This window comes from Colias philodice, chromosome 23 (assembly GCF_061535455.1).
Source record: "Colias philodice isolate Cphi_HAF_F1 chromosome 23, ilColPhil1 Martin Lab GWU primary, whole genome shotgun sequence".
Taxonomy (NCBI): Eukaryota; Metazoa; Arthropoda; class Insecta; order Lepidoptera; family Pieridae; genus Colias; species Colias philodice.
In genome coordinates, this window is record NC_143108.1 from 7,398,831 (window position 1) to 7,412,861 (window position 14,031).

General features: G+C 32.2%; 1 protein-coding gene across 1 annotated transcript in view; it reads right to left on the bottom strand.

Moving 5' to 3' along the window:
* Nucleotides 1-9,790: 9,790 nt before the first annotated feature.
* Octalpha2R (alpha2-adrenergic-like octopamine receptor) overlaps nucleotides 9,791-14,031 on the bottom strand; it is a 350,919-nt gene continuing 346,678 nt past the window's right edge. The window contains exon 7 of the mRNA XM_089709883.1: nucleotides 9,791-13,619. Coding sequence (XP_089566009.1) covers nucleotides 13,029-13,619 — 591 coding nt within the window. The 3' untranslated portion in view covers nucleotides 9,791-13,028. The remainder of the gene's footprint in view (nucleotides 13,620-14,031) is intronic.

Below are 14,031 nucleotides of genomic sequence, written 5' to 3' on the forward strand. Positions count from 1 at the left end.
GACAAGTACAACTTTGCAATAGTTTAATATACGTCAATTTCAGTCTTTTCAACTGCGTACTGTGGGTTTTTTAATTTAATAAAGAAAGAATTTTTGTGGTTGTTTTTATGCTAGTTTTGTTTTGAAAGCTTGTACATTTGATTTAAAAAAATAACATTTTTCTTCCATTTTTATCAAATATGAATAAGTTAATTAATCGTGACTTCTGCGGCTATAATATTATTTGTCAAACGCGTCTGAATAAATCATGATTTTAATCCGTTAAAAGTGTTTATGTTACCAAAGTTTAGGGCTGCTTTATATTGAAGAAAAATATAACAATATAAGCTCATTAAAATATAGCGTATTTGCCATAGAGACGAGGAAGTGCCCATAGCGAACAGAAATGATTCGCGTGTAGACTTTTGTTAATAAAATCTTATTATAAATCCTTTGGGGTTTGTATTATATTTTAATGGAAACATTTTTTCACTTTCTTAGCAAAAAGTATTGTGCAATCTAAAGTTTTCTTTTTTATATTGTGCCGAAAAGTGTACTTAATTAATTTCTTCAGTAACCTATGTGTAATATGAACAATGCAGAAAACATGTTTACAATAATTATTATACTGCGTTCGTTTAATAAAATAAAACAGCAAATATTAAGAGCTAGCGCGCACGAACAACTTTGTCTCTGCAACTATTTTGTCTCCGCAACTATTTTGTCTCTCCCACCCATGGGCTAGTATGAAAGTGCGCGCACGTAGCGACGCAACTCCCCATACAATTGATGGGAGAGACAAAATAGTTGCAGAGACAAAGTTGCTCGTGCGCGCTAGCTCTAAAAGATATTATTTATTGAATTTAAATGTCAAACTTAGGTTGTGTATTTATTTCTAAATTACTCTAATTGTTCAACAAATTGCGTAACCAAATTGAAACTCAATTTCAATAGCAGACACAAATTCATCATTCATATTCTAAACGTTCAGAAATCCCACTCAATACCAACATTATTTTCTAACAAACGTTCAGAAATCTTAATACCGCATTATTCAGTACAGAATTAATCGTTAAATACCGCGGCAATAATATCGTGATATTAAATTAATTAAAACTTGAAGCTCTGATTTGTCGAGTTATTAACTTCCGTTGAAGTTGACTCCTAACTTAATGCTTAAGTGAATTCGCGTTAACTTCAATACGGGCTAATTGTAAATAATAATATCGCGGGCTGGTTTACGTAATTAACTGGATTTATCGCTTCTATTTACATGTTATGGTTGTTATAAAATGTTGAACTATAACGTAAAACTTATTTTTATGCGTGGCTACTTTTGCTACTGGTTTTGGATAATCATTTATTGAAGTGAAACTTCTTTATCAGGGTTGGAAAAAAATTTAGTGTAACATTTTTTCGTTACGCGCCATCTTTTTCTTATACCTACCACGCGTGATTCGACGTATTTCTGTAAATTTGCATATATAGTAAATTATTTTTTGAAAAATAAGGTCATTAAGAAGTTTCACTTCTTACGTGTGTACACTAGTACACGCACACATTTTTTTAAAACTAGCAATGTTTTCCGCTTCTTCTGAGTCGAGAAGAATAAATATTCTTGATGATAACTAACTAATTTATATTCTTTAAGAGTATTTTGTTAAGTTGCTTTCAATTTTAATTTTTACGTGAAAAGTAGATACCATAGCCTCTTGATCCTTTTTTTAGATTCCCCAATAGGAACGGGACTTTAGAAATAAGAATTTTTCGCGTAACCTACTTAGTTAATTGTTTGTATTTTTTATAATTCTTGAAATTCTTTTTATTCTACTTTTCTTAAACTTCTGTCAAGCGTGACATTGATCGATCAGTACTTACAAAAATGTGATAAAAATAATTCAATTTAAAACAACAACAAAACACAAATAAAATTGAATGTGCTTCTGTGTCTGTGTGCCACAGTTATGCTGTTACCCATCCGTTTTATTACCTTGCCTATCTTGCTTACCCTTGTGCGTTAAAGGTAAGGTATAAAAATAGGTCTTTTAATTATTTGTTGAATATATTCAATGTTGCAAAAGGTTGTTTTGCTATTCGGTGCGGAGACGAATCCAAATGAGTCCAGGTTTTGAATTCAAAGTTTTAATTATATATTTTTTTCATATTAGCTTAATTTCAAAGTTTACTTCTAATAGATAATAATTAAAATTCCACAACTATATTACACAAATAATGATATTTATAAAAAATCAAGTTTTGAAACAGAATGTAAAGTACTATATTTAGATATTTATTTATTTGTTAAAGGTTTAAAATGGTGTCAATGTTTCATCGTCAACTATGAAGATGATGATGATGTAGCCTACGAGCGAGTGAAGAGACCAGAATAAAGATAAAAGATAAAGATACAGAATAAGTACATATAAAAGGAAACACTGAAATGTAATATAATCAATATCTAGATAAATAAACGAATTTTTTAAAGAGTAGTCTTTATCTATACCAGATCTACGAGTATATATACAAAATATTGTGTACATATTTTTAATGGCACAAGAATAATTAAGGAAGAGAGAAATAAATATTTATATCGCTACTGGCGGTCGTTAATAAATATGAAATTTGATAATATGTCTAAAATCGTTAAACAAGCTTTTTAAATAAAAACAGGACCGGGTTCTCTTCTAAAGTTATGCTATGACATTAAACAAAACAAATTTATATAATATAAAGCAGACCAGAAACTCGAAAACACAAAACTCTTTTAGGTACATATCATAATCACATGTCACATCCAGTCACATAGATCAGTGGCGCGTTAGAACTCAAACGGGCGAAATGAAGTGCCAAAATTTAAATTAAAAAGTTCATAAACGCGCCGCCGGAGCGTGCTCCCTGAATGGGAACATTGTGCACGAGTGCTACGTCATCTTTGATGTCTAGAATGATATAGAGTACTGGAAGGGACAGGTAATTTAGAAAAAAATAAGTTACTTTTGTAAGTTGAATAGGATACTAATACATATTATAAATAGTTTGTTTGTGTTGAATGTGTTTATAATATAAGGAATAAGGTTCGAATATAAAAATTCTGACTGTATTTTATGTTAAGAAAATATTTTGAAGTTATTAGGACATTATCAAGTGCTAAACATATGTTTTCTTCCTTGAACTACTTCTTAGTCTAAGAAAATATATTGACATATTTTACCATTTCTGGAAGGACTTCGTTTCAGCCATATAAAACAACTCAGACAGAAAATAATAATTATTTATTTTTATGTTATAACTAGTGGTCCGCCCCGGCTTCGCCCGTGGTACCTACATGTTTAAACTATCCTATCTCTCAAGTTGGATCGAACTGCATATGGTGTGCGAATTTTATTATAATCGGTTAAGTGGTTTAGGAGTCCATTGAGGACAAACATTGTGACACGAGATTTATATATATTAAGATGACAATTTTTCCCACTTCGTGAAATAAAATCCTTTTCAATCTGATATTCTAAGTCCATTTTTGGTTTATAAACTATTTTTAACGTAGATATAACTGAAAGGCCAACGATTTTCCCAGAATTTTCAAAGCAATGAAGACCTTACACTGCTTGAGCGTGACGTTTCAATGCAATTTATGATCCTAGTTTCAGGAAATATTCATTAATTCAATGATCTTAAGAGATAGAGCTAGGAAAATCTGAGGTAGTGTAATTTGGAAGAAGAGGAATTTAGAATTGATGGTAAATAATAAGTGCTTCTTACTGCATTTAATTCTGCATCTTGTTAAAATTGTTATTAGATCAAAAACGTTAATGAATGAAAATGTAGATATGTTATTATAAGGTTAATCATCTAATACACAAGGTTTTCCAAATCGTCCGATTGTCAGAGGTTATTCCGAATCGGTATAAAATGTTTCAAGGTACAAGGAAATATTATCAATTGTTAAAGATATAGGTACTATAAAACATAGATATTATATTTTATATATATCATCAAATCCTTTATGATCTCATATTTTAATTAATCAAACCTACAACCCTTTGCTTCAAATCCACCTTTAACCAGCTATTTCGCCACTTCATTAAAAACACGAAAAGGTATGAATAAGTTCAGAACAAACTCTATCGGAAAATATGCCGCGCACTGCAGAACCGAGCCATAAAAATAAGTTAAGGAAATTAATCCGAACTTAGCGAAAATATGAAAATTAAATTATCCAACGTACCGTTGGGAATAATATATTTTCATTGGGAAAGTTATGTTAATAAGACGAAATTGTTTCACGCCTCTCGGAGGCAATCAATTCTGTAATGTAACTCAGTCTTTCATATGTGTGATATTAATGAACGCGTGTAAAGAATACTTAGAGCCAGCGCGCACGAGCAACTTTGTCTCCGCAACTATTTTGTCTCTCCCATCAATTTGTATGGGGAGTTGCGTCGCTACGTGCGCGCACTTTCATACTAGCCCATAGGTGGGAGAGACAAAATAGTTGCGGAGACAAAATAGTTGCGGAGACAAAGTTGCTCGTGTGCGCTAGCTCTTAGTTTGTATGTGCCTGTACCTGGTGTGTTTAATGTATTTACTGACTGACGACTGACTGACTTCTTAACACGCTTTTATTAGCTTCACCCATTATTGTATGTCAACTGACTATTCTAGACTCGATTTTGACCCACTTTAAACGGTCAGATTTAATTCAAATTTTTGTATACTTATCAAAAGTCGGTGACGATACAATAATTTCCTGAGTATAAGCGCGTTTGTTTTAGTTTTTTTAAACTATAAATAACTAGCTTTCCGCCCGCGGCTTCGCCCGCGTTTTCAAAGAAAATCCCGTTCCCGTAGGATTTCCGGGATAAAACCTATCCTATGTCCTTTCTCGGGTATCAAAATATCTCTATACCAAATTTCATGCAAATTGGTTCAGTAGTTAAGGCGTGATTGAGTAACAGACAGACAGACAGAGTTACTTTCGCATTTATAATATTAGTATGGATTATAACTTTTTGATTCAATGCGTGTGTGACTGACTGACTTTCTCATCTTGAATGGCTACTCTCGATCTCGAGGACGGATTCTACCAGTGTCAAGTTTTGTACAGGTGTTCTGAGATTTTTTAGCTATTGACTGGATAGCTCGTTGCCAACTAACTTACTATCACGTTGGTGGTTTATCACTATTATAGATCGAAACACTCTGATAGTATCCAGGGTTCAGTGATTTTATTTAATAATTTTGTTAACAAGAAGTTGCCTCCTCCGGATGAAGCAATTGCAAAGTGCATTCCTTATCAATAACTTGATAGCAGTAAGTTAAGCAAAGATCGTCAGAGCGTAGAGGGCTGATTAAAGGCACTTATCTACTCCAAAATCGATCAGTGAAATAGATGTGAAACTTATTTGCCCAATACTCTACAAAGTACAAGTTCAATAAGTCATTATAACATTAAAATAACTAATGTTCTATAATTATTACAACGTCCAAATATTTTAAGGTACCAAACCCTTTTCAAAAATGGCATGTCTCGTGAGTCGTTCCTGTAGTTTAAATCTTAACACGTTCACTGCGGCATGTCCAGTATCGGGCCATCAGCGACTACACCACAGTGCGGCGCCCAAAATCGCAGTTTTCACCGTGGTGCGGCGAGGTTTTTTATATGTTAATCAATGACTAGAAAAGAGACAAATATATTTTTGTGATCACAGTTTGAAGTAGGACTCAATTTCGTTTAAAAATCGTATGGCAAAATATTGGACCAACGCATAGAAAAGAAACCGTTTCTTTTGTGTGCGGCATGTCAAATATTTTGCCATGGACAAGCACCTCATGCCGCACTGTACTGCGAGCGCGCCGCGTGTCAGTCTCGCATAGTGATGCACCAGGACCGAAGCACTTTTCTTTTGAGTTTTTTTAAATGACAATGATACCTTAAAGGCTTTAGTTTTTTTACTTTCTTTTATTTCGTAGCATAAATGCAAAAATGTGATGACAGTTGTGAAAATAATATAAAACATTAAAACAAAAGTTACTGAACAAATTAAAACAAAAGTTACTGAACAATTTCCTGATTAGTACTCTATCAAGTACCTTGTTTTATATGTGTTTTTTTTTGTATCGACGATCTCGTTATCTGTTAACAAACAGACTGAAATATACAAAATTGATTTATATCGATATCGATGTTTTATTTTACAGTGTTTCCCATCGCTATTACTGTAAACATGCCGTATCAACGCAGTGCGGGATGGCAAATAATTTTTCACAAAATCAGGGGTTTACATTTTCCCTCATATCTTTTAAACTATTGGGTCAAACTAAAAGCTATTCATGCGGTATATACTAGACTATATATACTACTATCTGAAAAAATTTTTTTTGAAATATCTTGAAATTTCATGAAATTATTAACCTTCAAAGTCAGAAGGTGCGATGTGATAAAAATGGCTCATGACGCACAGTGGTGAACTTGCCGATGTGAAGTATGGAAGACATGCCGCAACAACGGTAAGTTCGGCATTTTAGGTGCCGCAGTGAACGTGTTAATATATATAAATCTCGTGTCACAATGTTTGTCCTCAATGGACTCCTAACCGATTATAATAAAATTCGCACACCATGTGCAGTTCGATCCAACTTGAGAGATAGGATAGTTTTTATGAAAAAAAAAACGTAAACATGTAGGTACCACGGGCGAAGCCGGGGCGAACCGCTAGTAGGTATATATGACTGAATAAAAAGTATTACAACCATACGCAATACAAATACCTATTACAAACGTCCTTGTAACAATTTGAACATTATTTCAAAGTCCTAATTGTGAATCCACAATTCCTATCACATACAGACCTATCAGAACCTCTGGAAATCGGTTAACAAATAGAGCCTTAATTCAAAATAGTTCCAGTAACCGCTCATGAAGTTTCAGGGTAAACACGAACACACAAACAAAAGCATTCGTACAATAACGTCGTCAGAATCTCCAATCGATATGGAGCTAGTTCCTTATAAGTTTCACAATAGGCTATAGATAGGTCTAGTGGACACACGGTTCGGGAGTATTAAGAATAAAAATAAATATTTATATTTTCATAACTTATTTAAATATTGAAAACATGAACGGTTATCTACGATTGTAATAGGATTGGTTTGCTGGTCTACATTCATGGTCTACGATAGAGGTAAGTTGTATGAGTGTTCTTTGTATTGTTATGTTTTTAATTACAATTTAATGTCTTGTATTCCAGGGAAAAATATTTGTTAAATACATTATAGTGAATCAGTATTTTTAACAGATGTTTTCGCAATAACATAATAGTTGCGAATTGAGAAGTAATCTTTATATACAGGGTGTCCCACTGTTGGTATACTAAGCTCAATGGAGGTTATAGTTTTGCATACGCTGAGTACGTAAAAAATACTTAAAAAATTCCAGACGCATTTTTTTTTCAAATAGATGAATTCTTAAAACTCTTTGTGTACACCCCTAACAAGCAAACCGCCCATTTTTGCCACCAGCACGTGAGCTATCGTTTAAGATTATGTTTTCATAGATAAAATGATCACATTAGAGAAGCGGTATATGCCGGCTGCGCGAAGCTAGAGAAGAAAATATCGATTTTCAGGAAAAATTAATCAAAAAAAATTTGACGTAATTTTGTTGTTTGTGTATTTTTTACGTGATCAGCGTATGCAAAACTATAAGTCCCTTCGCGCTTAGTATACCAATAGTGGGACACCTGTATATATAAGTAGTAAAATTAATTTAATTAACAGATATAAAAATGTAATTCTCGAAACTTCCAATTTTTTAGGAGAAATGTCGTCAATGTAAGAATTTATGGAAGAAATCGGTTCTTTATCTATTTTGAATACATAATACATAATTTATTATTACAAAATCTTTTTATAATAAACGATAATTAGATTGAGATATTGAGATTATTATTAACGACTAGTGGTAGAAAATCAGACTAAGGAAAACCTGTATTCAACTATTAAGGCTTATACATGCGCTAATAACCTTGACCATACTTGACGGATCTCAAACCTCTCCCGCTGCACCTTCTTTTTTCCTCGCATTTTGTATTTAAAAAGATAATAATCAGTGAAACAAAAAATCCTCGTCAGGGACTGTTGTGTAACTGATAATTTATTAAACATAAAATTTTCAGAGCTCTAAGTCAGCAGGTTACGAAGTTTATAGAGTATTTGCGGAAAAATCGATGACCACGGCACATTTTTTTTCTAGAAATCTATTAACTTTGGAAAAAAGTCCTCGCGAGCAATTAAAGATCAAAGACCATCCTATTTTATATATTTTTTTCGGTATTGTGCTTTATGTTGTACCAGACTTTATAGAGGTTGAACATAGTCGAAATTGCCGGGTAACGCCTTAACGTATCGCCACAGATAATATAATACCACAGATACTATACGGTGGGTACGTATGAAACTCTCACCTATATTTGAATGCACAATATAATAGTGAAATATACATTCGACAAATCTGCATTGTTATACGAAAACAACGGTGTATCATCTCGGTGTATGAACACTGAAATACTTACGAGACAACTAAGATATTATTGCAGCAGTAAGTGTAAGATATACATTTGCTGGAGCAAATTAACAATATAATATAGTTGAATATATCATGTATGATGTATGTACATATGTATTTATGTACTACGAACTGATTCATGCTACGTCTACTCTAAAAAGGAATATTTTGTCAATTTTTGCAATATTTTTCTTTGATGATATGCTCCTATTGGTCGTAGCGTGATATAGTTTTTCTTTATAAATCTAACACAAAAATCTTCTATTCAAACCTGTAGTTCTTGAGAAAAGCGCGATCAAATAAATTTCTTCAGTTTTTTAATATTCGAAATTACTTTTAGCCAAATTAGTGGTATCAGACCACTATTAGTGCAATATTTTTTTGTTATTATTATCTGTTTTGTAATTTTTTAGACTGTAAATTAAATATGTATATAAATTAATACAAATCGTTTTCCAAGCCCGTGTGTCCAAACAGTTGTAGCGATCCCCACAAGGGAAATAGTCCCCGCAACTTGCACCAGTAATTGAAAATTAGATTTCAATGTTCGCATGTAACGTACTTGTATTTATATATACAAATACATGTTTTGAAGTTCTGTAGTTTCTTCAAAGTAATTTGGGCCTGTTGGTTCAGTTTTGTGGTTTGTTGTAGAGTAAGGGGAATATTGGCAGAATTGATTGTATGAAGTTTGACCACCCTAAATAAGCTTCATTATTATAATATAGTATTGATATTATAACTAAATGAAGCGATACAGTTGGTTCTTTACAAACACCTCCCTACACAGCCTCTCACATTACTGGTAGAAAAGCATCCTTATTTTGTGGCAGCGTTGGGCGAGTGTAGAGGGCCTAAATGTCTTATGATCGGTCGTCATTGTAGATCGCCGTATTGGCGGCAAATATTGACGATTATTTGTTGGGCCAACGCTGCCCATTGTGAAGAGGACCCGTTATATATCAATTGTAGGTATTGTTAGAGTAATTGGACCGCTAAATATTCTTGTACAAATATTAAGTTTCAAATTTCTAATGTTTACAATTTCAATGGCTAGTTTGTGTCTTTGGGTGAAATGATTGTAAATAATATTGATAAATTAGTTTCAGCATGGGTTTCAGTGATATATTATGTTGCTAATCCTTATATTTATAAGGGTGTATTGTATTAAATGTATGCTAAGTATACCGTTATTCGTTAGTAATGTTTAAAGGTCAGGTCAGTTAGTGTTAAAATAAAACGATAGAATAAAGATTAAAATTGTATATTGGTACTTCGTATAATCTTTTCATTTACATTTGTGGGAATTAATCGTATATTAATTACACTTTAAAAGAATTTCAAACATAACACAGACGCAAGATTAAATAATCAACAAATTATTTCATAGCGTAACATTATTATTATAAATAGTAATTTAAGATTTAGAACAATTTTATTGAACATTTTCTAATTATTAAGGAATATACTATAGGATCTAGTAAACTTTAATGTAGTATCTCAAAATTCGCTATTTACGCTATAAGAAGTATATAATTTAGAACTGTACAAAACCTGTATAATTTAAAACTTGATATAAATAAGGGTTTCAATTATTGCGTTCGCTATTCGGAAACAATGTCCAAATGAATTAGACATATATTCCGATATATTTATGTGGGATTGACATAAAAAGCATGGGCTCGTTGCATTATTATGCCATCCCAGACAATCTGTTTCGAATCTTAATTATGATTAATATAAATATTAAATACTAAAATATATACTTACGTGCGATACAGACGTTTATTGGTGTTCATTAACTTAAGGAATGACATTATATCAGATCACACATACCTTGGAAGACAATATGAAAAATTTATTGAAAAAAAAACAAACTATTGCTTTTCCGTCAGTACACTATACTAGAAATTTTAACAATGGTAACTAACATTGTGTAATTTTCATTTATAATTATTATAGAATATAGCTATAAGAATCTATTTGTTAATTTAGAATTAAATTGTCGTTGTTTTTTCATTAAGTATTATAATTTTTTTTTATTAACAATAGTTATATTTATTTACAGAAGGAATACGTATAGCTACATTCAGTCATAGGTAGGTTCAATGAACGAAAACCGTTTAAAATTGTCTAATGTAAAGCAAAATAGTTGTTAATAAGCTATATACAGATGCGATTAATTAATTTACTAGGCGTATACTTTAGATATATTGAATTTATACTATTCATAAGATTAGAAAATTTACAAAGAATTTGGTGTTCATTTTGGTATTATTACAAGATTATATCTATCTTATGCTAAGTAAATCACGAAATTTTTTGCGACCAGCGCTGACAAGAAAAAATATATTTCTATTTAAATACGAAAACGGGCTGGGAACTTTGTACAATTATCTTGTTTTACATCCTTCTTTGTCTATAAAACACAATTAAATCTTATAAGGACAAATCAACACGCACACATACATAAGCGCATACATACACATTACACGTGTGTTTGAATCACACACACACGCACGCAAAACACTTACAGTGTCATCAATTAATTATTATTATGGAAAAATGACACTATTCTTGTTGGCATATGAAATCCCTTAGATTAACGAAGGGAGAGGGCTCTTATTTACTCATTTATAAATTAATTGCGATTTTTTTTATTTTTACACAAACACCCACGCATGGCCAGCCCGTTTTCGTAAGTCTAAATTAATAAGGTAATGCTTATTGCTTACTCGCTGATTTGTTTATTAGCATCTTTTACATTATAAGTATGTCTAATATTTATTTGGTCATAAATATATGGAACGAGAAGGTTATTTTATTTCAATTATTTAAACGAACTTTTAGTTATTTGTATTACCTACCCATATGAGTAGAACATTTTTAAGATACAATTTTATGTATCTGTTATACTTGAACTGCTAAATCATTGAACCGATTTTGATGGGTTGTCATAAAGAGATAGCAAAAATCTACTTGAAGTGTGTGTTAACTGTTAAGTAATAAGCAAATCAGCGTGTAAGTTTTCACTTAAAATAAGTAAGGTGCATATTTTTAAGTGCATTGGATAGGCACGGAGGCACAGTCATTAATGGGACACTATTTTTGTGAGTTTTTTCAACGCCATATTTTAATACAAGAAATATGAACACACTGGATACTCTACATTTTTTCTGTTCTAAAAAAGAAAAAGACGCTGGAAAAATCTCACAAAATACAGTATTTGACAAGTCGTCTTTACAATATTTTGATCTTATTAAATTTTAGTATTTAAACGAAACTACCTAACGAACCTACGAAATATATACTATACAAAAAGAAATTGGTAATTTTAATAGTAACTTCAGGTAGAACTAATAAATATAATATTTATTTATACATATTATATTAATAAATAATCATCGAATGAATACCATATATATTTTCTATAAAATTAACTACCCATAGTATTTAGTTATTCTTTTTATAACAAATAGAATCAGCTATTTTAAAAATGTTTATAACAAAAAAAAATGTCTTTTTTACAAACAAAAAACATAATAATCGAAAAGCTAATAACATTCTTATAGATTCTTAAAACTAAATAATAAATAAAACAAACTGATGTAGTCTATGTAGACAATAATTAGTTTATAGGAATCTGTAAATATATCATTTTAGTTAAATATAGTTTGTTTACAATAAATAGTTTATGGTAATAATGTATATATGTATTTATTAACTAAATGTTATTTAATAATATGCAGAATGATGTGGTAATCGCCTATTTTATAATGAATAGGTATTAAATATTTTTTAAATTTTACTAATAATATTGTACATGATTCGAGTAATTTAAATTTTTACGTCTAATTTTCTTTTACAACCCGCGCCATAAAATAATCATCACGTCTGTAAGTGCGAGCGAGACAGCATGACACCTGTCGCATATTATGTGCAAGTAGGATGACATATGCGAACAGCTGTCATCGATGATTTTCTTTTTTGATTGGCGCGGGCTCGAATTGAATTTATTTTATATGCAAGCGCTCTCTGAATATCTCTCGTAGTACAAATTCTATGTCCACTTTATTCCATGAAATAAATATTGCAACATGCTGTTATAACGTGAATAAAATATCAATTCCTAAACAATTCCACAGCAGATATTAATAATTCAACTAAATTCCCTCTGAGATGCTACACAGATATCATAAGTAAGAAAAACCAACACGGCAGATTATCAAGTGATTATGAAAACTATTGAGATTTCCAATATACAAATTGTTGTCCATACAAAAAGCTATATCATTTAGTATTGCTATTTTTACTCCAAAACATAATATCAGTCGGGATCGAAAGATTCTGTGTGTCTTCCCAGAGGCTATAGAACATATAGTATATAATCCGATCAACGCATATTGTAAAGACCTGGTACTGCCCGTTGTTGTGCCAACAGAATCCTGTTGGCGACACATCTGTAGCAGCACAGGTAAGCCAAACATCACTTGAACAGTATCCGTCTGAACGCTCTTCGGAAATCCTTGTTGAAGATCGTGTAAATGACCGGATTTAGTACCGAATTCATGTAACCTAGCCAGAAGGCGATAGCGAACGCACTGCCCGGTATAACACAACGTCTACACGCGGCTTTTAGAATGTACAGGAAAAAGAATGGCAGCCAGCACGCTATAAAACTGCCCATAATCAAACCGAGGATTAACGTCGCTCGTTTCTCTTTCTTTCTCGCTAATCTCCTCTTTTCCCTTTCTGGGTCTCTGGGTTTATGCTGCTTAGGCAGTGCTGGTTCTAACTCTGATTTAGATGGTTGTTTTTCCGCTTTTCTCTCCGACTTTTTGCCGAATATGGGTTGACATATCCGTAGTTTGAGAGGTTTGACGACGGCGCAGCGCGTGGCCACACCGGAGTCTGATGAGGAAGGTTCAAGCTCTGACACCATGTCAGTGTCTATCGCCATACTTGGGGCTCGACACCTCTGGGACTGTAGCTGCAGTTCCCCGTTTACGGATAGCGAGGAATGTCTATAGGCACACGCGGCGAGAGGATTTCTTGTGACTTGCGCACATGTTGTTACCTGAAAAATACTCAGTGTTAGTATTTTATTATTAAACGTTTAAAAAGCTTAAATATTAGTACGTAATCTTGAAATTGGTAGCATATCATTTGCGGAAAAAAATTAAGTAGGTATATATGTATATAATTGTGGTGAACATTTCTGATTTCAGTATTTTGTTAGACGCGCTAACGATGACTGGGATCTGTAAAAAATACCCAAACGTCCATTATTTTCAACAGCAGTTGGCGTTTCCTTTAGATTAAGCTTTTTTAAGCTTTCAACGAGTAAAGCTTTTAAAACGGCGCGCATAGACAAATTGCACTTCCAACCTTAATGGATTCCGCTGAAAAAAAGAATTGAATTATCGCTTTCAAGTACTCTACAGCAAATAAGGAAAGGATACAAGCTGAATTCAGTTGAAATCTATTTT